At 56.8% G+C, this 27086-nt stretch overlaps 1 protein-coding gene across 2 annotated transcripts; it reads left to right on the top strand.

The window, feature by feature from the left end:
• Nucleotide 1: 1 nt before the first annotated feature.
• Nucleotides 2-27086, top strand: NOVA2 (NOVA alternative splicing regulator 2). 2 transcript variants are annotated; one of them, XM_058674358.1, is made up of 5 exons: nucleotides 6-231; nucleotides 8051-8194; nucleotides 12803-12969; nucleotides 20207-21259; nucleotides 25862-27086. In XM_058674358.1, the coding sequence occupies exons 1-5, from the start codon at nucleotides 147-149 to the stop codon at nucleotides 25862-25864; spliced, it is 1452 nt and encodes a 483-aa protein (XP_058530341.1). In that variant the 5' UTR covers nucleotides 6-146; the 3' UTR covers nucleotides 25865-27086. The 2 variants fall into 2 exon arrangements, with proteins under 2 accessions (XP_058530342.1, XP_058530341.1); XM_058674359.1 differs by lacking the exon at nucleotides 25862-27086 and having other exon boundaries at nucleotides 2-231; nucleotides 20207-22390.

The following is a 27086-nucleotide window of genomic DNA, read 5'->3' as shown; positions in this document are numbered from 1 at the left end:
CCGCGGCCCCGCAGCCGCCGCCGCCCCCGCCGCCGCCGCCGCCGCAACCCCAGCCTCCCCAGCAGCCGTCGCCGCCGCCACAGCAGCCGCCGCCGCCGCCGCCGCAGCCGCCGCAGCAGCAGCAGCCGCCGCCCCAGGCCCCCCCCATGGAGCCCGAGGCCCCGGATTCCCGCAAGAGGCCCCTCGAAACGCCCCCCGAGGTGGTCTCCACCAAACGCAGCAACACGGGAGGTGAGAGAAAGGGGCTGCGGTGGACGCGCGGGGCGCGGGGTTGGGGTGCCGGGAGACAGGCCCTCGCTTCTTTTCCATCCTCCCCACCAGCACCACCAACCGTGGCAGGTGCAAGGCTCCGGGGAGAGCAGCGGCGCCCCTCCCCGAGGCGGGGGGCGACGAGGGAGGAGTGTTGGGGAGGGGGCCTGACCCCCTCCTCCCCTCGCGGCGGCCCGGGGCTGGGAGCTTTGTCTACGATGAGAGGGGTTGGGGGGGAGGGGTGGCAAGTGTCCTTGTGGGGGGGGGCGCGGAGGATGAGGGGGGGCGTGGGTCCCCCTGGGCGGGTGTCCGCGTGTCCTTGAGGGGTGTGTGATGTGACTCTGGCAGGGCAGGGGTGTTCCCGGCTTGCGTGTCCCGGCGGGGGGGAGGGGATGGAGGGCAGGAGGCCTGGGCACCAGGAGCCGCCAGCCAGCCAGTCAGCCAGCCAGCCAGCCGCTTCCCGGGGATGTCCTGGTCCAGGACTGTCCCTCAGGGAGGCTGGGGTGAGGGTCCCTGGACAGGATCCGCACTGGGCGCCTGCTGTGCTGGGCGTGGGGGGCAAAGTGGAGGAAAGGGTGGGTGTGTAAAGCCAGGTAGAAGGATGTAAGGCTGGCACAGGTGTGTGTGTGTGTCAGTGCCAGCCCTGTACAGCCTGGCTGAGAAATAAGAGCACCATGACACTGAGTATGTGTTGTGTGTGTAAGGAAAAGCGTGAGATCAGAGGGGCTGGGCTCCATATTTGAGACCCTCCAGTGTGACAGGGGAAGGTGTGTGCCCATCACCCCAGAGGAGGCTGAGGCAGAGCAAGAAAGGGTGTGTGTGTGTGTGTGTGTTGTATGTGTGTGTGTGCCATGCAAGGGGGTGTGTGAATGGGCTTGGCCCTGGGTGTGAGCCTTGGTGGGCTGCGTACATCAGAGGAAGGGGTAACACGAGTGTGTTGGGGGGCAGGGTGGAGACCAGGAGATGCTGGGGATGGGCTGTGACAGGGAGAGGGTGTGGGTGTGACTGAAGATGCTGTGGTTGGGTGTGACACATGAGGTGTGCGACAGTGACATCAGAAGGGGTGTGTACAACGGAGTGGGGGAGAGGTGGGTGTATGCGGAGGGAGGGGCGGAGGCTTGTGGGCGAAACGCCCCAAGGGTGTGTAATAAGGAGAGGGGAGGACACCCCAGGCAGGCAGATCTGTGACACCCAGAGGTGTGTGTGTGTGTCATGGTCGAATGTGAGACCCCAGAGATGGGAGGGTCATCTGTGGGTGTGTCACACAGGAGGGCGTGTGTGAGAGAGAACCAGACAGCTGAATGGGTGATATCGGTGGAGGGAGGGAGGTATGGGTGAGAGCCGGGGGGGGGGGGTCTGTGTGTGTGTGTGTGTGTGTGTGTGTGTGTGTGTGTGTGTGTGAGCGTGCGCAAGCAGGCATGCACATCAGGGAAGGGAAGCGCAGCTGGAAACTCCAGGTGCCTGTCCCTGCAGCAGGCAATCAATTAGGGGTGGGGGGTGGTCCTGCCAGCTCCTTGGATGGAGAGAGACCCCAGAGCAGACAGGCCCCTCCTCCACGGTCACCTTGGGCCAGAAACCTCAGCTTCCTCTGGCGTTTTCCTCCGGATGGGAGAGAGATGGCCCTGGGCCCCGTGCACCCTGCCCTCTCAGCCAGACACAGCATAAAGGGGCCTGGGGTGGGAGGTCGGGGAGCCTCTTCCCCTGTCACGCCTGTCCCATCCATGTGGGACAAAACTCAGTAGCTCTCCTGCCCCCCCAACCCCGCCCCACTGCCTGCCAGGGTGTCCATCACAAACGGGAGGAAAGGGAAGTTGGGGGAAGGGTGGGAGAGGACTTCCTGTCCTTCTTCCTGCTCCCCCCACCCCCGCCACAGCAACCCCCAGCACACACATGAATGTGTCCCCGCCAACTTCCTTCCCTCGTTCCTGCCCCAACTGGTATTCCTTGTCCTAGAGAGGCTGGGAGGACCCAGGAGGTCCCGGGTTCTCCCCGCTCCCCTCCTGTGGGCAGGTGTTCCACCCTTAAAGGGATGGAACCGTTCAGTCAACTCTGAGGGCTCCATATCAGGCGAATGGCTGGTGCAGCTGCCACTGCCCCCCACACACACACATGACTGTCACCTCCACCTCCTCTCTGTAGAGTAGGTCCATGTGAAAAGCAAACACTGGCCCAAGGTCACACAAGCTCCTGGGGTGGCCAGGCCACCTGAGTCCCCCAACTTGTACACCTACTCACTGCACCCTCCAGCCTCCCTCGGCCATGGGGAAAGTGGGACACGTCTTTAGAGACCATTTCCTCCTGTCCTTCTCCCCCACCCCAGTTCTCTATCTCTCAAGTTCCCATGGGGAAACTGAGGCCAAGAGATGTGCAGGGTTGATGGTGAGGTTGCATGGTTGATGGTGCCGCGTTGCAGTGTGCCAGGATATGTTCTGGAAAGTGGATCGTGTGATTCTCACTACAGTTCTCTTCTGTCACCTGTTGGACAAAGGAAGGCACAGAGAGGCTGAGTGACTTACCCAAGGTCCGCGATCAGCCAAGGAGAGGGAAAGACACGTTTGGTGGTGCGGGCAGCCATGACAGCAAACCCCAGGCTCCGATCAGGCTGCCGAGGTTCACATGGGTATGGGGACTTTTCCTGGGTGTCTCAGCCAGGAGTGACAGACTAGACAGGTCAGGCCTTTGCCCTCAGCAGCCAGCTTGACCCTCCTGCCTGTCCCTGGGGACAGACGGGGCAAAGAGGGGGAGATGATCACTATGACCTTCACACCAACTCCTCTGGGCACGTTGACTTGGCCGGCAGGTGCCGCTGGGAGAAAGGCAAGGCCCTGAGGGAAAAGGACTTGGGAGAAGAGATTGGGTGACAGTCCCAGACAGGGACTCAGTGGGAAAAAAAATAAGTGCCTTCTGGCGGAACAGTGACAAAGGGTCTTGGGAACGGATGTGGCTACTCATGCTGCGGTGGTCTTAGCCTCCAAAAACTCCCAACTGCCTTCCCACCTCTGTCATCCACAAATACAGGGAAAAAGAAAAAAGGATTCTTCTACAGATTTTCTCCCTCCCCCGGCAGACACCTCACCCCTACCCGGCTCCCCCCTGCCCACCAGGAACACCATGGACTGCTCCTGAAACACCCCTCACTCTTTAAGACAAAGACCTTTCAGGGTTTCCCCTCTACTCATTGCCATGTCACAGACTGCTGTGAGTCTCGGGCTCCTTGTCTGGAAAATGGGGGACAGTGAGATCTACCTGTCTGGGCTGCTGGCTGCCATCGATCGTGTCTGTGCAGCCCAGGGCATGGGCTGAGCACTGGCACCTGGCACACAGCAGGCACCGGCGTCATCATCATCGCTCCCCTCACCACACTGGCACGTCCCGTTCTCACTGTCCCTGGTGATTCATTACAGGGAACTTCCCCTCTCTCAGACGGTCACAACCAACTGAGCCAGAGCCATCACACCTACCTCCCAACCCCCTGCTAGAACACGCACTGGTTCTCACCCAGACAGCCAAGGCCAGCGTTGGTGGAAGGACGTCACCCACCTGACGCCCCCCCTCCTCAGCAGCCTCATCCTGCACACTCACATCCCAGTGACAGCACCAGCATCACCTCCCAGCCTCCTCGTCCTCTCGTCCTCTCTCATCTCCCGCAGCACTGGGTCCCAAGGACCACCCCAGCTGTGGCGCTCCCTCTAGGCTCCCAATGACAGACACACCCACAGCACACGTGCCTTCTGCTCTGCTGTCGTCATTCATGATCGCCCAGGGCCAAGCCAGCCACCTTCCAGGGATGACGCGTGCTAGCAGTGAAATGGGCCACACTCTTACTACAAATCTGCAGAAACAGATGTTATTTATGGCTGACGGGGAGGGGCTGGTTGAGCTTCAGAAGCTTCCCAGAAACCTCCCCGAGGCAGGTGGGCGCTAAGGCCATGGGGAAGGCCAATGGACTGGGAGGGAAAGACCACCCCTTGGTGAGGTGGGGGTGCCGGGACTGTTTACAAGAGGGAAGCAGACTCATGGGCAGGCTTCCAGGGACCATCCTCAGCATTGCCAGGAGAAGGAGCTGGAGTCCCCAAGGGAAGACCCTTGTCGCAGGCAGGGCAGGAGTGGTTCCAGCAGGGCGTGGGGTGGAGGGGGGCTGTGTAATGTCTTGGGGCTCTGAGTTCAGCTGAGGTCTTGTGGCTGTACCAGCCACAAGGCAGGCTGGGAAATAGAGGTTTGGCTTCTTAGGGGAGGGGCTCATCTCCCGCTTCAACAGGAAAGAAGATTCTGCAAAGGCTCTGAGCAGAGTTTTTGCAGGTGGGAGGTCATATTTCCTAGGAGGACCACCCGAAGAGGGGTGGGGGGACCACTGAGCACTCCAAGGTGGAAGCTGTTGGAGGGGACGCTGAGACCCCCAAGCTGCTTTTCCTTTCTGACAGCCTGTGTTGAGAAAGAGGCAGTTATCAGCAGCGATTGTGAGCCGTTCACTTCGCACAGAAGCGTTTGGGTAGCCAAGGAATGTCAAGGAGCTGGGCTTTGCCTGGAAGGGTCCCTGCTGTGTCCTTGAACCTCACACCCAGGCTGGTGCAGAGTGGGGGCTTCAGGAAGGGCTGGCTAGAAGAAGGAGGGAAGAGAGTGGGGAAAAGGAGAAGGGACAGTGGGTGGAGACAGAGGGACCTGAGGCCGGCTAGAGCAAGCCAGGGTTGGGAGAGAGCTTGGGCGGGGGTTGAATGACACTCTTGCCTCCTCAACAGAAACCCCAAATTTTTTGTAAGATTTATTACTTTTTTATTGGAAAGGCAGTATTTACAGAGAGAAGGAGAGACAAAGCCCTTCTGTCCACTGGTTCACTCCCCAAGTGGCTGCAACAGCCAGAGCTGAGCCAATCCGAAGCCAGGAGCCAGAAGCTTCTTCTGGGTCTCCCACGTGGGTGCAGGGTCCCAAGGCTTTGGGCCATCCTCGACTGCTTTCCCAGGCCACAAGCAGGGAGGGAAGTGGAGCAGCTGGGACTAGAACCAGAACCTATATGGGATGTCGGCACATGCAAGGCAGAGAATTAGTCAGTTGAGCCATCATGCTGGCTGCCAAAACCCCAATCCTTAGGCTTTTCCTCCCGTTTACAGCGCACTGAATGTGCGCTGGTCTTCTCTGTTAACAGTGACAGCTCTGGTGTCTGCCACTTCTGCTTTGAGCCATCCTTGGTTGCTTACATGTTTCCTGTGATCACAGTCACCTTGCCTGACTGCCACATGCGTCCCATTGGCCAGATAAGCAAACTGAGGCTGCCCATATGGAAATTCTTAGACAGAGCTGGAGGAGGTGCGAGGGAGAGGAGCAGCCGATGGGGAGGAGCCTTCTCCGGCTATCTTCAGAGACCACAGATGCCTTCAATTCCTGGGAAGGAAGCGGCTTGGAGAAGGAGAGAGGGGATGGAGTACCAAGGCTTAGTGAGGAGTCTCTCCCCATCTTTCTCAGCCTTCCAGGCATAAAGAGTCCCATCTCTGAACCTAGTGTAGGGGTAGGGATGGGGAGGGGGGACCCCGCAGGGAGGAGAGGGCAGGATGATGGATGGGAAGGTCCCCTGGGGGGGTTAACGACTTGATAGGCTTAATGGACTGATTAGGCAAGTTTTAAGAGGATTATCTTGAGCTTGGAGAAGCCCCTTAAGTCTGAACCCCTTTCCTCAGCCCCTCTGCTGCACACCCCATCAGAGAGCCCAGAACTTTTCAAGGGATGAGGCCAGGTGTGAGGGGGCTTCCCCACCCCCCATTTCAACCAGAGTAGACTTCTCTCTTCCTCTGTCTCTTCTTTAAGGCTTCCTTTGCTTGAAAGAGAAAATTGGCAAATCCGGGGGGTGTGGTTTCAGGTTGGCTCCTCCCCCTGCTTTGCCCAGGGCTTATTGCTCCTCTGCCAGGTGTACTGATGAGCCCCAGAGGGCACGTGGCCAGCTCTGTGGACAGTGGCCCACAGCGAGCCCCTGGGATAAGTGGCTCTGAAGGCTTGCAGTGGGGGTTCCATCCCAGTCCAAGGTTTAATGAAAGCTCCCCAAGACGCTGCAGCATTGGTTGGGGATCTACAGGACAAAGGGAGTTTCAGGGTGAGGGGAAGGCAGTGCCAGGCCGGACAGCATTTGCAAAGGCCCTGGCATGGGATGGTTAGTGGGAACTTTTTTGGGAACAAGATTGGGGAGGCCGAAACCTACGAAACTGTTTTAACAGCCAATGGCAATGTGTTGAGAAGTCTACGCCTACCTTGGGCACGTAGAGGGGCAGGTAGCTTGGTTAGAGGGTTAAGAGGCTAGGGCCATGCCAGGAGGTTGCAGGGTAAAGCCCAGGGCTGCACAAACCACCACGGGCACTGCCTCCAGGTCCAAGGCTGCTCTGGGACTTGTCAGTCTTTCTCCAGCAGCAGGAAGAGTGGAAAGAGATTGGAATCATCTTTAAACATCAATCTAGGCTGGTGCTCTCTCTGTGTCTCAGTCTCCTCTCGTGGGAAAGTAGAGCTCGTTCTAATTGGCTGAGTACTGGCTAGTGCTGACAACACTTCTGGCAGGGGTGGTGGTGGCGGTGGCCAGCCTGCCTGCACCTGCCCACCCAGGCTGCAGCCACCTCCCCCCACCCACAAGCACCTCGTCCCAGGGCCCCTAGCCCTGCCAACCTGCCAGGGCTTCCCATCTCACTGGGGCCAAAGTCCAGGCCCTTCAATGTCAAACCCCTAACTCCCCATTCCCTTCCCTCCTCTCCTCACCTCCTAGGCTGTGCTTGCTGTCTCACTCAGCCCTGACACACAGGCCTCTCACTCTTCCTGCCACAAGTCCCATGTGCCCCTGCCCAGGTCAGGCTCAGTGGCAGCTCAGGCTGCTGCTAGCCCCAACAAATGGTGGGAGAGTTCTTCACCTTTTCTTCCTCTTTTTTTTTTTTTAAGATTTATTTTATTTATATTGGAAATTCACATATACAGAGAGGAGGAGAGACAGAGAGGAAGATCCTCCATCCGATGATTCACTCCCCAAGCGACCGCAATGGTCGGAGCTGAGCCAATCTGAAGCCAGGAGCCAGGAATTTCTTCCAGGTCTCCCACGCAGATGTAGGATCCCAAAGCTTTGGGCCGTCCTCCACTGCCTTCCCAGGCCACAAGCAGGAAGCTGGATGGGAAGCGGGCTGCTGGGATTAGAACCGGCTCCCATATGGGATCCCAGCACATTCAAGGCGAGGACTTTAGCCGCTAGGCCACCACGCCAGGCCCTCTTCCTCTCCTTTGTAAAACAGAGTTTGCCAAAGCCTCTCCTTCCTGGGAGTGCCCCTATGAAAGCCTCATGCGAAGAGCAGTGTTAGTGGAGTCCCAGAGCAGTGTTAGGTGGAGTTTGTGTCAGGTGCAGTGCACCATGGGGGTGAGCAGTGCCACCCTCCCTCTAACACTGGCCGTCGCCTTCCCACATCCTCTCGCCTGCCTCTTTGTGTTCTCTTAGGCCTCCCAGCATCTGACATCAGTCGCATTGTCTGTCTCTCCCCACTGTCGCAGAGTGGAGCAGGGTGAACCCTGTCTGGGCTGACTTGTTAAGTTTCTCTGGGTCTTATATGCTTCCTTGGCTGGTGAAATCAAGCAGCTTTGCCTGTTTTGCTTCTTGGCTATATCCATAGCTGCTGGGTCAGGCACATGGAGCAGGTGCTGGGACACAGGGGGAAGGAGGAAGAGAGGACCGTTCTTTGTACCCATCTTCCAGCCTGGTGCACTCCAAAGGTGAAGACCAAACCCCCGCCGTGCAAGTGTACACACAGACGCCCCACCTGACCCTCTTCTGCCCTGTGTACTCCTGCAGAGGAAGGCGAATATTTCCTGAAGGTGCTGATCCCCAGCTACGCAGCGGGCTCCATCATTGGCAAGGGCGGGCAGACCATCGTGCAGCTGCAGAAGGAGACGGGAGCCACCATCAAGCTCTCCAAGTCCAAAGATTTCTATCCCGGTGAGGCCCGCCCCAGGTCTCTCCTGGACCTGTCCTCCCTGTAGCCCCTCCTATCTGCATCCTGGCAGAGGGGGAAGGGCTGCCCTAGAGGGGCAGTGAAAGTGGGGGGCAGGTAAGGGAAAGGAGGGTAAGCTTGCTTCCCCCTAAGGGAGATGGAGCTGCCCCCAGCTGGAGGGGCCTGGCTGAGCAGATGGGGGTGGGGGCAGGGCAAGACAATGGACCTGCTGCATATTCATGAGCTCATTTGCATGGTGTGCTGGCAGATGTGTCCCCTTCCCACACACCTGCCCCCTCGGGTCAGCTGGAGGAGCTGGGAGGGGGGGTGGGCAGTGGAGGCAGGTGCCAGGGGATCCTCTCTGAGCTTAGGGACCAACTGTCCATGTTACAGCACCTTCCCCACCCCAGCACAACTCTTTATGGATTTCTGTCCCCCCTACTTGCCCAGTCTTGGTCCCACTGGTTTTCTTCTCTCCAATTCCTCCAGTGTCTGTGCCTCGGTCTGTTTCTGACTTTGTCGGCTCCCATTCCCGCCGGCCTCTCTCTGCCTGCCCCTCTTTCTGCTTGGCTCTTGGTTCTGTCCTGATCTCGCTCTGCCTCATAGCCTCCTGGCCTCCCAGCCCATCTGTCCGTCCGTCTGTCTGCCTTCCCTCTCCTCTTTCCTTCCTGGGCTGTCACCCTACTCCCTCCTTCTTTCTCTTCCTTCCACCCCTCAAAACCTCACTCTTTCTTCAAACCTCGTCCTGGGCAGCCCCTGGCTGCTCTGCCCTTGTCCTGGGGAGCACGGTCCTTCCCTGCCCAAGCCCGGCCCTGGCCTTTGCTTGCCCTTCTCAGCCTTGGATCTCAGCCCCCTCGCTGTTTTGTTGTTTTGTTTTTCTGCCCTCTAAACCCAGCCCTTTCTTGATTCCATCTTTTCCCTCCCCCAATACTCGCTGTAGTCTCTCTCAGTATCTCACCCTCCCAAGACCAGTGTCTGGGCATCCACATGTGGGAACCCAGGGATGCTCCCTGGAATCACATCTGTGGTCCAGCACTGGCTCTAGTTCCTTCTTAATCCCCTGGGATCTTTTTAGGTCAAACACCAGAGCTGGTGCTTGCAGGGTCAGAATGCACTTTCTCTCTCTCTCTCTCTCTCTCTCTCTCTTACTCTCTCCCTGCTCCTCCCTCCGTCTTGTTTCTACATCTACCCCTCCCACTCCCTGCCTCTCATCACACTAAGCAGCTTTGGCAAGGGGTTTAGAGAACATTCTAGTGACCCAGGCTCATGCCCTCCTTTTCTCTGCCACCCTGGCCCAGTTTGCCCCGCACCCCCAGAGCCCACAAGATACCTCTCTGGCGGGGACGTTCATCTGAGGACACTTGGTCCCTTGCCCCTGGATCACATTCTGTGCCATGAGCCACATCATTTCCTCCTGTCCCTGCCCCAACTCAGACCTGCCGCCTCAGGACAGGCAGCTGAGAAACCTGGAGGATGGGAGCGGTAGTGCCCAGTTATTCTCTCAGGCTGAGTGTCAATCAGGCGAGTGCCAGAGCCAGGGTCTCCACGGACACCACCATCCTGATCCCAGGCCCTCCCGCCTCTCCTGAAAGGTGCAAGTTTGTCAGCCTGTGGCTGGTCCGGACTCAGGTGCAGGCTATAGCCTCCTCCATCCTGGTCCCATTCCTCAGGCTGCCGAGCCACATAGGAAATGGCCCTGTGCGGGGAGGCAAAGATGGGGACATGGTGGCTCAGTCCAGGTGTGCGGACGGATGGTGATAAACCCGGAGTGGTCAGTGTGCGGGCGGTGGATAGCCCAGAGGACGGGCAACCAGGCAGGGCAGTCAGAAAGGGCTTCCTAGAGGAAAAGCCCAGCTGGACAGGACAGAGCTAGGTGAAGTGCAGGATGGGGACTCCTGGAAGTCAGTCCACTATGTCTGGCAGCTGGGGTGCAATTTTTTGATATGGCTGAAGGGTAGCAAGCAGGGGAGCTGTGCAGAGACTGTAGGGTGGGGCTCCCACAGGCTGCACTTGGGTGCGTGCCATGGACAGATGCAAACCCCATGGAGGGGCAGGACACACAGAAGGAGTCCCCTTCTGACTGGTGGACCCCTTGTGCTCGCTTCGGCAGCACATATACTGACTGGTGGACCCCAAAGCCCCAACTCAACCCTTCTAGGTCGGGCCAGGAGAAACTGGTACAAAAAGAGGAGTTATCTATCCCACGTCCGCCCAGGTTCCCCATCCCCTACTCAGTGAAGTCCCTTCTTATATCGAGCAAATCCCTGACCCTCCCTATCCCCGCAAAAAAAAGAAAGCCAAGGAGATGCTGTTGGTTGGTTTTCTTCATTTTCATTGATTTATAATACACTTGATGCTGCGTGTAGACTCAAGAGATGGCTCACCTACATTGGCATAGATTCTTCCTTAATATAAAAAATACCAGAAAGGAAAAAAAAAAACAGCCTGAACTCTTTAGCTGCCCGCTCCAACACACATCCATGGAGCTGATTCCTCCATGCACCCCCAAATTCAGCAAAGGATGTCGTGGTGGGAAGGAACACAGGCTCTGTCTCGCACCAGACACCTGGGTTCCAAACCCTGAAGGCATCCTGCGGCTGGCTGAGTGAGCCCAGACAAGTCTAGGGTCCGTCTGGGTGTCAGTGTTGGTAGCAGGTGGACAGCGGTAGTAATGGCCACCACGGGAAAGAAGGTGAGCAGAAATCCGGGAAGAGCTCAGAACAAGTCTGTGCTCCATGTTGCATAACTGCCAGCTGTTGTCCTTGGGTTAAGCCAAGTTCTCTTTTCTCTTCCCATCAGCACCCCCGGTGGGCCCCCAGGGAAGGTGTGTGTGGTGGGAGCGGGAGAGGAGTCTGAGACTTCTAGAGTTGGAAGGCTGCTGGCCCTGGGCCGGTCTCTCTGTGAGGGGTGTCCCCTCCTCCCTCTTGTCCCTCAGTTCCCAGTCCAACCCACACCCTTTCCTATTTACACCCACATGAAGGCAGCCTGCACGCTGACTCACCCTTGGCCCAGACCAAAGCATTGTTGGGGGCGGGGAGGGGAAGGGAGGTAAGAGTGAGGCTCCTGGCCCAAGGCGGGTGGGGACTGTCAGGGACACTGAAACAAGTGGCAGGGCTGGGAGATGACAGCCAAGCCAGGGGTCCTGGATAGGCAGGCTAGCACGTGCAGTCTATACCTTCACAGGACTTTGCACAGACCCAAGGAGGTGTGTGGGGCCTGCAGACACGGGCCCAGGCTGGGACAGGGACACAGTCACAGAGGCACCTGGCATGGCCCAGGCTTGGTCAAGGCGCTCGGCTTCTCACCGCAACCACTCATGGCCAAGTGGTCTTTGTCTTGCAGTGACACACATACACATTTACCATCTTGCATTCAATCCAGCTTCAACTGAATCTGCTGTCCCTCTCCCTTCATGCTCAAACACACCAAAGGGGCTTGTCTTGTACACACACACACACACACACACACATATGCAGCTCCCACCGTAGAGTCTTAGTGACACCCGAAAATGAGGCTGTCACTTTTCACTCACGCCTGTACACACACACACACACACACACACACACACACAGCTCTCACTACAGAGTCCTAGCAACACCAGAAATAAGGCTGACTGTCCATTTTCACTCACACCTGTGCGCACACACATACACTGCAATCTCATTGCCTGGACACCTCCCAGCCACGCGATGGGATTCTTTGTTCCCTCCGACCCCCCAGTACACTCAACTAGGTCTCACAAATAGGACCCTGGCCGTGGCACCGAGGTCTTTCCCACACGCAAAGCTGGGCTGCCCAAGCACACACACATACATACACTGCACTCATGCAAACAATCTCATGGAGTCGCATTCTGGGCACAGTGTCACCCCGAACCTCTCTCCCAGGTACACATCCCAACACACTAGCCTAGGTCCCCAACCCTGGCCCACAGGAGGATGCCCAGGGTGCAGCCGTGGACTGGATCTGGACACTGTCCAGCCACAGGGTGGCCCACCCCGCCCTTCTCTCCCAGTCCCTCAGTCCCCACTCTACGAGGGAGTTGCCTTTGACTCCCCCCAGTCCCTACCTACTCACCCCGTCCACTCCCCTGCCCTCCCCCGCCCTCCTCAGCCCTCCATCTGGTGGGTCCGGGCAGACACTCTGGCCTCTCTCTTCTGCCTCCCCCATCCCCCATCCCTTCCCCATCCTCTCCAAAAGCCTAGAGGCCTTCGCTGCAGGCTTTCATGGGGTTGCCATAGCAACGGGGCTTCGTCCCTCGTCCCCCTGGGGGTGGGCTGAGGACCCGGCCAGCCAGACCGATAAGGGGGTTCCAGTTACTGTGGCAACCAGTGCAGGCCTGAGCTCTTGGGCTTCTAGAAGGGGTTGGGGCTGAGGGGGAGGAGGGAGGGAGGAGAGCTGTGAGTGAATGGTTACCAAGGTAACCAGGGAGCCAGCAAGAACGGGGAAGAGGCAGCTGAGCCCTGGCTCCCCCTGCCCAGCGCCGCTGGTACACAGCGCAAGGCACTGAGGCATCCTTCTCCCATCTCCTGGGCTGGTTTGAAGGCGGAGTTGGGGGGGGCCCTCATTCCTGCCTGATGATGAATGCTCATCCTCTCTCCCTTACTCCACAGGAACCACAGAACGGGTATGTCTAGTACAGGGCACGGCCGAGGCCTTGAACGCTGTGCACAGCTTTATTGCCGAGAAGGTTCGAGAAATCCCACAAGCGATGACCAAGCCTGAAGTGGTCAACATTCTTCAACCCCAAACCACGATGAACCCTGACAGAGCCAAACAGGTCAGCTCGGCAGGAGGACAGGGAGTGAGGGTGCCTAAGTCCCGGCCAAGACCCACTTCCCATACTGTTGTACCTCACCCCGCCCCCAACTCCACGGGTGTGCATGACCGGGACAAATGCCAGGACACGCTGTTGTGACTGACTTCAAGGAAAGAGAGAGAAAAGATCACTCCCATTTTGCTGGTTCACTCCCCCAGTGCTAGCCCCAGCCAGGGCCAGTGTGGAGCGGAAGGAGAAGCCAGAGATTCTACCCAGGGCTCCCTCCTGGGAGGCACAAACCCTGCCTGCCCCTTTGGTTGCTCACGAGCAGGAAGCTGGGACCAGGAGCTGGACCCAGGCACGGTGGTGTGGGGCTGGGGTTTTGTCTCACAAAGCTAAATGCCCACCGACCTGAGTAAAAGTGTCCTTTTTTTTAAACTAATACATACTAACGGCAAGGAGCTCCGTTAGCTCCTCTAAACCTCCAGACCCCAGGGAGAGGGCTTGATTCATAAGGAAGGAGAAGGTCTGGAGGACTGTGACCCAAACTCCCCGCTCATCCATCCTTCCTCTCCCTTCCACTTCATCCCTCTTGTGTTTCCCAGCAACCTGCCTCCCATTTCCTGCTCTCATCGGAAGTGACCTCAGCAACTGCTCAGCCTCATCCCAGGGTTTAACCAGGGGCAGTCTTTCCTTCTTCCTCCACCCTCCGTCCCCACGGGGCCTCTCCTCCTCTGTGCCTCGGTAGGAAGCAGAGGAAGGGAAAAGGGCAGCATCTTTTGTTACCCTGATTCAGGCTGGTGGGAGGAGGGCGGGGCGGAAGGGGCGTGTCATGGGGCAGCTAGCCAATGGCGTTCCGGGGGCCTTGCGGTTGCCATGACGACGGCGCGCACGGGACCAGGTGTCCTCGGGGCGGAACCTCCGCCGCGCCCGCGCACGCGTGCGATGCTGACCGCGTCAGCGGAGCACGGGTCTTCTGTGCCCTTGGCCTTTGCCCCTAAATCCTCCCCCAGAATACTCGAGCACTCGAGGCGAAAGGGGCCTGGGTCCACGAGGCTTTCTGAATGTCTAGCACTTAGAAGCAGGTCCCGAGGAATCCGGGATTGTCGAGTCCTGTCGTCGCCCCGAGGTGAGACGGACACCACATACGCCTCAGTCTCCCCCAGGTTCAGGAGTCCTCGGTAGCTTTGGGTCGTTCTCCCACCCCACCCCAAAGCCGCACGAACTCGGGGCACGGAGCGCGGCCGCTGTCCTTGGTGCTGAAGCCGCTCCTTTGCTCGCACCCCACAGAACCTCTGCCCAAGGTGTTCCCACCATGGATTCCAAGGCGAGCGCATCTGCGCTTCTTCTGCCTCTTCGTAGCCTCCAGGGACTCAGGGTTCGGCAAGGGTTTGTGGATGTTTCAGGAGAAGTGGGATCGGCACCAGCATCGGTTCCTGAGTCTTCCACTACCTCCCACAGGACCTCTGAGACAGTTCCATGAACAAGAAATAGAACCAAGGTTTACCCCTATGCCTTATTATTCAGAGGGTCCAAAGAAAGAGTCAGCTGTGGAGTTGAATCCTACTGAACTTCCTGGGTGACCTTGCGCACAAGTCTTGGTTTCTCCAGGCCTTACTTAGAAATTTGGAACATGAGATTATTTATGGTACCTACATACGGATGGCGGTTAATAGTCAGTGATGTTTGAAAAGTACTTGGTGCGTATGCCTGCTACATAGAAAGTTATCAGCAATTTTTAGCTCTTGTTACTGTTTTGTTTTTTCAAGATTATTTTTATTTGAAAGGCAGATTTTATAGAGAGAGGGAGGGAGATCCCCCATTCATTGGTTCACTCCCCCTGAATGGTTGCAGTGGCCAGAGCTGAGCCAGTCAGGAACCTCTTCCAGGTCTTCCACATGGGTGTAGTGGCTCACAGACTTTGACCATCTTTTGTGGCTTTCCCAGGCATATTAGCAGAAAGCTGGATGGGAAGTAGAGCAGCCAGGACTTCTCTCAGTACTCACATGGGATGCTGCTCTTGCAGGTGACTGTACCATGACCACCCCCCAGCTCAGTTTTAAAAACACTACAAAATTCAAACAAATAGGCTGTCAGTGGCCTGAGGATCACAAGTTTGCATATCTAGGCTAGATCAGCCGATCTTCAGCCCTAGCTTAAATCCGGACTCCTGGGTTCCAGCCTGAAAACACTGAATCAAAGTTTCGGAGAGAGAATCTCAGATGAATCCTGATTGTACTGGCCACTACCTATGTGACCTGACTCAACTTGTTTAACCCCTTGCTGCCTCCATTTCCTAGCCTGGAAAGCAGGGTCGTAATAGTGCCTTTGTCAAGAGGTTGTGAGGACAAAGTGCCTAGGGATGTGGCCAGCACTGTGTTAGCTGTCGGGGGCTTTGTTGTTGCTTTAATATTTGACAGTTTCTGCAAATTTCCTAGTGTGGTCATCTCGGGTCTTTCTGAGCAGTGCGTTGGCTCTAGGATTGCAAGAATCTGGGCTGTGTTTTAGTCTGTGATTCTACCTGTTGTGTCATTGTGGGGTGCTGGGATTCTGGGGTGTGAGGTGGTGCTTTAGTTGAATAACCAGCCGGGTGAAGCACGGTGGTGTTAATGTGGAAGCAAGGACAACGAAGGCATACAAAAGTTAAAAACGTTTGCCTGAGGTCACACAGTTCACAGGAAACTAGGATTTGGAGCTTTCCCTCTGTGTAAACAAGAACTCTGCATGGACCAAGGGCTTCCTATGGTACCAGTCACTAGGATCTTACAGACCAGCTGCCAAACCACGCGCTTATTGCATACGTGTAGGGAGAGAGGCTGTGACAATTGACAAGGACTTTCCTGGGCCATGCATAAAGCAAACCTACAGGGCCTGGCCCCATGGCCTGGTGGCCAAAGTCCTTGCCTTGAACGTGCTAGGATCCCATATGGGAGCCAGTTCGTACCCCGGCAGCTCCACTTCCCATCCAGCTCCCTGCTTGTGGCCTGGGAAGGCAGTTGAGGACAGCCCAAAGATTTGGGACCCTGCACCTTCGTGGGAGACCCAGAAGAGCTCCTGGCTCTTGGCTTCGGATTGGCACAGCACCAGCCATTGTGCTCACTTGAGGAGTGAATCATCAAACGGAAGATATTTCTGTCTCTCCTCCTCTCTCTCTATATATATATATCTAACTTTGCAAAAAATAAATTAGTAAAAAAAATAAAACAAATCTACATCCCTAAACCTTCTAACCGTTTTATTTTTTTTTTATTGGGAAGTCAGATATGCAGAGAGGAGGAGAGACAGAGAGGAAGATCTTCCATCCACTGATTCACTCCCCAAGTGGCCACAATGGGCAGAGCTGAACCGATCCAAAACCAGAAGCCAGGAGCTTCTTCCAGGTCTCCCATTTGGGTGCAGGGTCCCAAGGGTTTGGGCCATCCTTGACTGCTTTTCCAGGCCATAAACAGGGAGCTGGGTGAGAAGTGGGGCCACCGGGACATGAACTGGAGCCCATTTGGGATCCCAGCACATGCACGGTGAGGACCTTAGCCACTAGGCTACTGCACAAGCCCTGGATTGTTTTATTGAGATCTCTGAATATGGGTCCTTCACCATAGATTTTACAGTGTTCAGAGTTTTGCATCCCTCGCAACAGCTGACAGGAGAACATCTCCGTTACCTCTCCCAAGACAACTCTGCACTTTATCAATCACCACTCAACTGCTCTCACCAGCTCACCCCCTCCCTGGTTCCCATCACCTCTCAGCTACTTTCTGTTTCCATTAGATTGACCCATTTTGGAGATTTGTATAAATGGAATCATTTCAGTCACCCCCCAAAAGAAATTCCACCCCTGTAGCTGACACCCTCTATCCTCTCCCATCTCCTGGTAACCACTTTTTCACTTTGTCTCTGTGGATTTCTGAGCATTCATGTAAATGGATGCGGTTTTCTGTGATGGAGTGGAATATTCTCTGGGTTCACTTGTGTTTGCAGCATGTATCAGGTCAGGATTTGATTCATTTAGATGTGTTGCCAAATAATGCTCCTTTGTGTGGCTATGCCACACTTTCTTTATCCATGAAACTTTTTGTTTTTAATAATGGAGAAAAGGAAGGTGACTTGCTATAAGATGATTTATACATTTATATTTGAGAGTCGGACAGGGACAGAGAAAGAGTACCCATCTGCTAGTTCATTCTCCCCGACGCCCTTGATGGCTGAGGGCCAAGGCTGGATGCCAGGAACTCCATCCAGGTCTGCCACATGGGAGGCAGGGACCCTGCCTCTTGAGCCATCACCTGGCTGCCTTCCAGGGTGTGCATTAGCAGCAAGCTGGAACTGGAAGCACCTGCCCTAAATAAGATGAACTGTAATATACAAAAGAGTAGAAGGAACAAGGAAGTAGTTGGCTTCCTGCACCTGAACCTGGCCGAGGGAGACGGCTACAACACACAATGATGGGGACTTTACACTAGTGCTGATGTTGAAGTTTTCTGAAATGATGACAGCTTCTGGGAAGATTCAGATCTGGGCAAAGTATGGACTTGCCTTGGTCTACTGATAGCGTCATTCCTGGACATTATAGTAGGTTTTAACATCAAGCAACAACAATAACAACAACAATAAGAAGAAGAATTGATTCCATTTCGGGCTCAGAAATCTAGCTGTATGCAACATCACTGTCCAGGGTATCGCAGTTGTGTGGGACCTGGAATGCCTCTTTGTTGTGACAACTGCTCTTGGTCCCGGGATGCAGTCCCCAACAGCTAATCTGTGTTCACATATCCCCCTAGTCTTTGCAGCAACCAAAATTGGACTTACAAATTTCTCACCCCACCCCCGTCCCACCCCAGTATACCTAGAGGCTACTTGGGCGTAGAGAGACGGTGGCTCAAGTTACAGGTCTGAGTTGGGGTGTCTTGAGGGGGAATTGATGCATTGAAATGCTCCTGGAAATGAGAAAGGAGCCAATGAGTTTTAAAATATCCCCCGCTGGAATTAAAGTTAATGCGGTTGGAGGGGAGTCTTTAGCCTAGTGGGTAAGATGCCTTTGCTCCATAGTAAGAATCCCTGGCTCTGGCACTCGACTACAGCTCCCAATTCATGGGAACCCTGGAAGGCAGCAGGGATGGCTCAACGAATTGCATGGCCCTCCTCCACATGGGAGACCTGGATTGAGTTTCTAGCTCCTGACTTCCGCCTCCACTATTGTGGGAATTTGGGAAATGAACCAAGGGCAAGAATCTTTTCTGTCTCTCTCCAACACATCAGTCTAAAAGATGACCAGATTTGCAGCTGCCCAAGACAGACAGATGGTCGAAGGGTGAGACTGTGCTGTTAGTAAGTGAGCACTCTTCTGGTCTCGGAGACATTTAACACCTGCCTTTTCAGGCGGAAGGTGTGATGCTGTCTGCCTTCACTTCTCAAAGAAGACAACGAAGTTCATACCGCAGACTGGCTGGTGACCAGCCGACTTGGGAGCATGGGCATATTTACAAGCTGTCTTCATTCCATGTCCCCACATGCTGTGCCCTCTGTGTGTGTCTTGTCCTCATCTAAGGTCACCACGCACAATGGATTAAGGTCTCACTGTCATGGTTTCATTCTAACCTAATTATCTGCAAACACAGTCAGACTCTGAGCATTGGGGGTTGGAACTAGAACTTGGAGACGTGAACGGGACCCAATTCCTCCCATATCCAAAGACAAAGAGAGGGGTTCAGTGGGAAGTCCACATCGCAGAGTGGGAGAGCCCAGTGCACCAGGAATTCAGTAGACTGAGTTTTAGCTCCTTCACTATCAGGATGACCTTGGACCAAGTTGTTGCATTTCTTGGGCCTCAAAGTGAGAATAGTGGACCCGGCAGCATGGCCTAGCGGCTAAAGTCCTCACCTTGAAAGCCCCGGGATCCCATATGGGCGCCGGTTCTTATCCCGGCAGCTCCACTTCCCATCCAGCTCCCTGCTTGTGGCCTGGGAAGGCAGTCGAGGACGGCCCAAAGCTTTGGGACTCTGCACCCGCGTGGGAGACCCGGAAGAGGTTCCAGGTTCCCGGCTTTGGATCAGCGCGCACCGGCCCGTTGCGGCTCACTTGGGGAGTGAATCATCGGATGGAAGATCTTTCTCTCTGTCTCTCCTCCTCTGTATATCTGGCTGTAATAAAATGAATAAATCTTTTTTAAAAAAGTGAGAATAGTAAAGAGTCTGCTGGGATTATAGGACAGGGCAAAGGCAAGGACACTTGCAAGCCGGAAGCAGGATCCTTTTTTTTTTTTTAAAGATTTATTTATTTTTATTACGAAGTCAGATATACAGAGAGGAGGAGAGACAAAGAGGAAGATCTTCCGTCCGATGATTCACTCCCCAAGTGACCCCAACGGCCGGTGCTGCGCCAATCCGAAGCCAGGAACCCGGAACCTCCTCTGGGTCTCCCACACAGGTGCAGGGTCCCAAGTCTTTGGGCTGTTCTCAACTGCTTTCCCAGACCACAGGCAGGGAACTGGATGGGAAGTGGAGCTGCCGGGACTAGAACCGGCACCCATATGGGATCCCGGTGCGTTCAAGGCGAGGACCCCAGTCGCTAGGTCACACCGCCAGGCCCGAAAGCAGGATCCTAGTGGAGCCCATTGGCTCAGCCATTGGATGCAGGGGAGGTACTGGGAATTTTGAGCACATGGGACCAAGTGTGCTAAAGTGTTACTGAAAAGATCCAGAATATTAGCTGTTCATTTATCATCCACTGAGGAAATACTTCAATATTTCTAATGTGTTCTTTTTACTTTATTTATTTATTTATTTATTTATTTGAAAGGCAGTCACAGCAAAAGAGAGGAAGAGAGATCTATATACAGAGAGAGACCTTCTGTCTGCTGGGTTCACTCCCCAAATGACTGCAGTGGTCATGGCTGGGGCAGGACAAAGCCAGTTGCCCAGAACTCAATTCTAGTTTCCCCACATGCATGACAGGGACTTAAAGCCCTGAGCCATCCCAGGGCTTCCAGGGGCAATTTAGCAGGAAGTTGAATCAGAAGCAGAGGAAGGAATGTGGGCATCCTAAGAGTGTGTCAACCACTCTGACCAACTCCCATCTTACTGTAGCAAGTTTGACTAATTCCTTTCCACTGTAACAACTTTGCACAACCCCGGGGGCGGGGACACTTGGTGTATGCCAATGGGTAAGCTGGGTCTGGCTGTACAGCAACCAGGAGCTGCCCTCCCATGCTGCAACCTCAAGATGGCCACCGTAAAAAACTTCTCTCTTGCTTCCCTCTCAGGCCAAGCTGATTGTCCCCAACAGTACGGCCGGCCTCATCATCGGTAAGGGGGGCGCAACGGTGAAGGCCGTCATGGAGCAGTCCGGTGCGTGGGTGCAGCTGTCCCAGAAGCCCGAGGGCATCAACCTCCAGGAGCGTGTGGTGACGGTCAGCGGCGAACCGGAGCAGGTGCACAAGGCCGTGAGCGCCATCGTGCAGAAGGTACAGGAAGACCCCCAGAGCAGCAGCTGCCTCAACATCAGCTACGCCAACGTAGCTGGCCCCGTGGCTAACTCCAACCCCACCGGTTCACCGTACGCCAGCCCAGCCGACGTGCTGCCCGCTGCTGCTGCCGCCGCATCAGCCGCCGCCGCCTCTGGCTTGCTGGGCCCCGCCGGCTTGGCCGGAGTGGGCGCCTTCCCCGCAGCCCTGCCCGCCTTCTCAGGCACCGACCTGCTGGCCATCAGCACGGCGCTCAACACGCTAGCCAGCTACGGCTACAACACCAACTCCCTGGGCTTGGGCCTCAACTCGGCCGCCGCCTCGGGCGTCCTGGCGGCCGTGGCCGCAGGTGCCAGCCCCGCCGCGGCCGCAGCCGCCAACCTGCTAGCCTCTTACGCGGGTGAGGCGGGGGCCGGGCCAGCCGGAGGAGCTGCCCCGCCGCCACCCCCGCCCCCTGGAGCCCTGGGGTCCTTTGCCTTGGCCGCGGCCGCTAACGGCTACCTCGGAGCCGGGGCCGGCGGCGCGGCCGGCGGCGGAGGGGGCCCGCTGGTGGCAGCCGCCGCGGCAGCAGGTGCAGCAGGTGGCTTCCTGACAGCGGAGAAGCTGGCTGCCGAGAGCGCCAAGGAGCTGGTGGAGATCGCGGTGCCTGAGAACCTGGTGGGCGCCATCCTGGGTAAAGGGGGCAAGACGCTGGTGGAGTACCAGGAGCTGACAGGCGCCCGCATCCAAATCTCCAAGAAGGGCGAGTTCCTGCCAGGCACGCGGAACCGGCGGGTCACCATCACGGGCAGCCCCGCGGCCACGCAAGCCGCTCAATACCTCATCAGCCAGCGGGTGACCTACGAGCAGGGGGTGAGGGCCTCAAACCCCCAAAAAGTGGGATGAGGCCTGCGCGCGTGTTCCCTCCCTCCCTCCCTCTCTCCTCCTCCTCCTCCCTCTCCTCCTCCCAGCTCCTGACCTCAGCTTGGGATCCTCGTGCGCCGCTGGGGCTGGGGCTGGGGCAGGGGCAGGGTAGGCCGACTGCACTCCCCCCTTCTGGTAGTCATAGGCAGGATTGAGCGACAGAGGTTGGGAGGCAGGGCTAGAAGCCCCCTCCCCAGCCGGGAACTGACCCCTTCCGCCCTCCCTCCCTCCCTGGGCTTAGCAGGCCTCCCCCTCCTCTCCCAGGGCCCAGGTCTGTGTGATATCTGTATATATTGCATTTTGTTGATTTTAATAGAAAACAAAGAGTTATTTTCTCTTTCTTTCCCTCCACTTTTTTCTCTTCCCCTCCCCACTTTCCTTTTTTTTTTCTGTTTTTTTTTTTTCTTTTTTTCTTTTGGTAAGGATTCTTCCTCTCTTGCCTTTGTTTGAAGTTTTTATTTCTATTGGGAGGAGGAGGGAGCCTCTACATCACCTGGAATGAGGGGCTCCCCCCACCAAAACAACAACAAAAACAGTGCCCCACCTTCTCGGCTTTCCATTCCAGGGCAGCAGTGGGAGCTGGGACAGGGCCTTTGGTGCAGGAATCTAAGTTCCCGGGTTTTCTTAGCTACCCTACCCACTCCACCCCCACCACGGGAGTCACCCCTTCTTGGGGGACAGTGGATTTTCACTCTTTCCTCATCAGGCTGTGTGTGGGGTGGGGGGGGGAGCAGAACCAGGCCACTGGGGATGAAGCCAGCTCTAGGCCTGGGTCAGTGCTGTGAGGCAGGCGCTTGCCAGAGGTTGACATGCGGCTCCTGGGACTAGAGAAATAGAAAGGAGGGTGCCTGGTGTGATGTCACCAAGTACTTTCCCACGCGCTTCCGGTGCTCCGTGTGACATCACCAGAAGCAGGGATTCCCTGAGGTCATTTCTGGTGGCCCCAAGAGCTAGGTACTTCTGTGTGCTCTCCCTTGGTGGTTACTCCTGGCACCTCCTCCTCACGTTCTGTGACGTCAGTGGGAGGCTGCATGCACATATGGAGGAGGCAGCGGCAGGTGGTGGGCACCCTTCTCCAGGGACCCTTTTGCTGAGTGTTGGCCTGGTTGGGGAGTACTTGAATCTAGAGGACTCTAAGGGAAAAAAATATACTATTGGGGTCCTCTCCATGCAGTCACATTAATTCTGGGGTGTCGGGGGCAGGAGATAGAGCAGAGAGAACCGAGGTGACAGAACCCCCCCAGGTCCCTGCTGCCTCTTGCATGTTGGCCTGTGGCTGCATAGCTTTGTTTATTGAATTTGGTGAGCCAGACTGATCACTGTACCAGGCCAGTGGGGGCCTGGGGTACAGGTCCATGAGCCGTGGCTAGGGGTCCCCCTGTGGTCTGTGGCTCCAGTGGCTTGGTGGCTTCTTGCCAGCTGGCATGCTTGGGTGGCGTCGGCAGATCAGAGTGTTCTGGTGTGACTGCCTTGGGCACGGCTGAGAGTTGGTATGGGAGTGGCTCGCCAGGCACTGTGGCCAGGGGCAGCGCTAAGGACCCTGTTGGTAGATGGCAGGGCCTGACAACCCTTATAGACTAGGATAGTTGAAATCTCTCCCTTCCCTCCCCTCCACCCTTGGAGACCACCTCCACTCTCCCTCCACAGCAGGGAGGCTGTGGCACCCTGGCTCCATCATCAGCATCTCTGGGGGAAGGGCACCCCGTGCCCACCCCTCTCTCCCACCTGTTTCCCCCACCCTGCATCCTAGGTCTTCCAGACTCATATCTTCTCCATGGCTTTGGGGGAAATCCCACCCCTAAAACCTGGGAGACCCACCCCCACCCCTTGCTAGAGAGCCACCCCCAAAATCAAAATGTGAAAACTCCCTAGAAAGCAATAGCCTTCGAGGTACCTTGCACTGAATCTCCACCCCAACCCTTCCACCTGAGGGGAGGCTGTAGCTTGGGCTCTGGGGTGACTTTTCTCCATGCCCTTGACATCTCTGGGGTTGGGGGTGCAGGTCCCCCACTCCTCTGCCTCCCGGCCCCATTGCTGCTGCCCCCACCCTTCATCTCCACTCTGAATCCAGATGGAGATCTTGAGTGCCAAAACAATCCCTGATGTAACTTTGTACATATCTTCTACAGTTGGGGCTCTCGGGGTCGGAGATTGAGGGGGCTCTATGGGCCATGGCTCCTCTCCTCCTTTCCAAAGACCTTGCAGTATTTTCCTGGTCTCTCCCCCTGCGCACACTGAGTATTATAGTATCCAGCTGGACTATCTCCTCCAACCTCCCAGGCCCCCATGAGCCCGGGGCAGAAGCCAAGAAGGTGGGGAGGGGCCAGGTCTGGGAGAGGGAGTGGATTAGGATAGAAAGAGTCATTTGCATATCATTTGCATCCTCAGCTTGGCAGCCACTTTCCATCAACCAATCCTTAAGGGGAAAAGGGGGTGGCTTGGTCTCAATCAGCCGGGACCAGCACTCCCCATCCCACAGACAACATCTCTAGAGGCTGGGCCTCCTGGAAAGTGTTCCCCTTTGAGGAGGGGTGTCTTGTGTGACAGTCCCCTCCCTCCTCTCATTTATCAATATCCCCCTCCCTCCTACCAGCCAGGGCTATCCAAAAGGCAGCTCGGTGAGCTAGCTCCCTCACCACATTGCTGAGTGGGGAACCACACCCCCTTTTCCCCTTGTGGAAGTTCCCCCTGGGGAAACTTTACCACATTTACTGTCCCCTGATGGTCCCTTCTACAATCTGACCTCAGTCTTCTTTGCTACAGTTTGTCCAGAGGGGACACTAATCTGGGGGCGGGAAGGGTGGAGTTACTGAAGACCCACCCACCCACCTCCCCGCTGGCCAATGAGTCTGAGCGGCTGCCTGGCACCCTGCTGTTGGCACCTGCTAGGTACTTGGTGTTTGCTACTTTCAGTTGTCTCCTTCTGCCCCTCTCATCCACCCTCCAGCCTCCACTACCTTCTGCCTTCTGTCTGCCTTCCTGTCCCTTCTTGCTGTGGCTCCCATGGCCATCTGTCCAGTCTGTCTTCCTCCTCTTTTCTCTGGCCCCTTTCCCCCATTTAGAAAAAAAAAAGTGCCAAACTTCCCTGGAACTGAGCCGCCCCGGGGAGCAGGAATGGGGTGGGGGGGTGGACCTTGGGCTGATGGGAGAGGAACAGGGCCAGGGGCCACCAACTCGGGAGGCGGGGAATGACCCCCAGGAGGCTTTGAGAAAGTCTGTGGATGCTGGGCTAAGTCAGGTCCTCTTTCCTCAGCCCTTCCCACCCCGAATTTTTCTTAGAATCTTTGTAAAAAAAAAAAAAAAAAAAGGAAAAAAAAGAACTCTCCTTTTCAGCTAGCCTTTCCCCCCTCCCCCTTTGGAGGCCCCCACCCCAAATTCCACCAGCTAGGGACAACCCCGTTTGCCTCCTTCTGAGCAAATCCATAGAAACTGGGAATGGGGGGTGACCAGTTTTACCCCTCCTCTGCTGGCCCAAGGGGGGACTGGCTGAACGTGAGAGAAGGACCCTGAAGCACTTAGAAGGAGGGGGCCAATGTGCCAAATCCACCCCCTGCCCCGCTGAGCTCTGAGCCAGCCTGCCCAGCCGCCACCTTCTGCCCTGTCCCAGCCATTTCCACATGGGCAAGGAGGTTTTGCTGCAATAATTAATAGGGGCAGGGATCAGGAGGCCACACTTAGCCCTCTTTATCCACCCTAACCTTTGCACTGGGCTCATAGGTGGGAATTATGGGTATCCCAAAAGGAGCTTGCTAATTGTCAGCTTAGGGGACTTGAGGACCTATACTTGGGACAATGTCATGCCACTTCCCCCCCCCCCAGTGGCATTCTTCCTTCTCCCTTATTGGCCACCAACCCCCCACCCCAATATTTCCTCGCTTGGTTTTTCTTGCCTCCCCCTCCCTGTTATACCTTTTCTCCCTTGCTTTGGGTTCTGCTGGTCTCCATCTGCACCCCCCCCTTCTCCGGGAGCCCTGGAGAGGCGTCTCCCACCCCCCCACCCCCCCGGTGTTGACAATTGTGCTTGGGACACCAGGACCAAGGGTTGTGATGGAACTGAGCGTGAGCACAGGTGGGCGCTGGAGTGGCCATGAGGACGGCAGCTTGGCTTCCCTGGCTGAGGAGTGGGTGCGCACCTGTCGCGATAGCTAGGCTGGCCTTGGCCGTGCGACAACTCGCGCACCTGCCCCGCGCAGCCTGGAACCGCCGCCAGCTGTGGCCTGTGGCGACAGCCTGGACTGGAGGTCACTCTGGGGGCCGGGAGGCGGCTCTGGGGCTCTCGCCACACCCAGCCCTCCGCACTGTGCGTGTCCCAGCGGGTGGTTAGCTTCAGGGTCCTCTGGGAGCTGTGGGCTGGGGGGAGGAAGGAGGACAGGGTCGCAGGGATGGAAGGGGGGCTTCTCCGTCGGGGCTGGTGGTGCTCAAAGTTGCCGGTTTTTAATCCCTTCTCAGCTAGTCTTATCTCTCAGAGATAACTGGGGGACTACCTAACCCACCTCCCTTTCCCCCTCCCCATCCCACTCCCTTAAAACCACCAACCTCTCATCTTCTAAGTGACTCCATCACCACCGGCCACCGGAACCTGCGCGGCCTCATTGCTCCAGCCCGCCCCACTCGACCGTCAGACTCGCTCATCGAACTCTTTTTGATTAACCCTTTCTGTGTTCATCCCACGGAAAACTGTGTGTCCGGTGTGGGGGGAGGAGGGAGGCTGGGGGCAGTGGCTACCTTCTCTCCATCTCCTCCCACCGCCCATGCCTCCCCAACCCGCACCCCATCCCTTGCCCCACTCCTCCCCTCCCCTCCCCCCCCCCCCGGAAGCCACCTGCCCCCGGGATAGAGATCCTCTATAAAAAAAAAGCTTTGCTGTTTGGCTGTCCCTTTAAAAGGTGGGCCCAGGGGCGTGGCCTCCCGCTGGCGGAGCGCTCCCTCCGACCCCGTCCCTCCCCCGTACCCCACCCCCATCGTGCGCTCCCCACGCCTTCGTTGTAAATAGTCACTTTTGTACTGGGTTTGAGCCAGGGCTCCTGGGGAGTCCTCTTTCCCCACCCCACCCCTTTGTGTTGGCATCTCAGGCCTATGGAGGCATGGAGGCATGGCCCACTCCCCAGGGCGGGTCGGTCACGGTCCCCTTGACCTGGTCTCCTTCAGCGCTCTAAGCATCCCTAGGTGGTAGCCTGCATTCCTCAGGCCAGAGGGAGAGGAGGGAGAGGCGCGGCAGGGGATGGCTCCGTTCCCCCACTCCCTTGGACTCCCAAATGGGTTCGAAACCTTCCTCTCCTGCAGAGAAGTGGGGGAGGAGGGCAGCTAGGACACATCAGTCCTTCTGTGAGGGTGGTGGGGGGTACCCCAGGCCTCTCCCCTGCCTTTCAGAAGTTGGAGGACCACTAAGGGGCCCTCGGCTCTCCACAGCCCCTGGGCCGGCACCTGCCACCCGCCCATCCCCCTTTGGGAAGGCCGCCATGCCTCCAGTGCTTCCATTCAACTGCTCTAACTGACCCTTCATCCTCTACACACAGCGACGCCGCCTACCCTCTCCCTACCACACCACCGCCACCGCCACCCCCCACCCCACCCCCGGAGGCTCGCCCACCGTCCCCTCCTCCCTACCCTCCGCCATCGCCATGCCCGGGCCACGCCCAGCCACCCACCCACCCGGTGTCCGTTGTGTGACCTAGCGCACCATGTATTAGCTTCCATGGACCCCACCCCCGGCCCCCACACACCCCTGCCGCCTCCCCATCCCTTCTCCCTCGGCGACTTCACCTTTTTTTGCCGC

The sequence above is a fragment of the Ochotona princeps genome, chromosome 16, assembly GCF_030435755.1.
Source record: "Ochotona princeps isolate mOchPri1 chromosome 16, mOchPri1.hap1, whole genome shotgun sequence".
NCBI lineage: Eukaryota > Metazoa > Chordata > Mammalia > Lagomorpha > Ochotonidae > Ochotona > Ochotona princeps.
The sequence above is the reverse complement of the archived record's forward strand: the minus strand, read 5'-3'. Positions and strand labels throughout refer to the sequence as shown.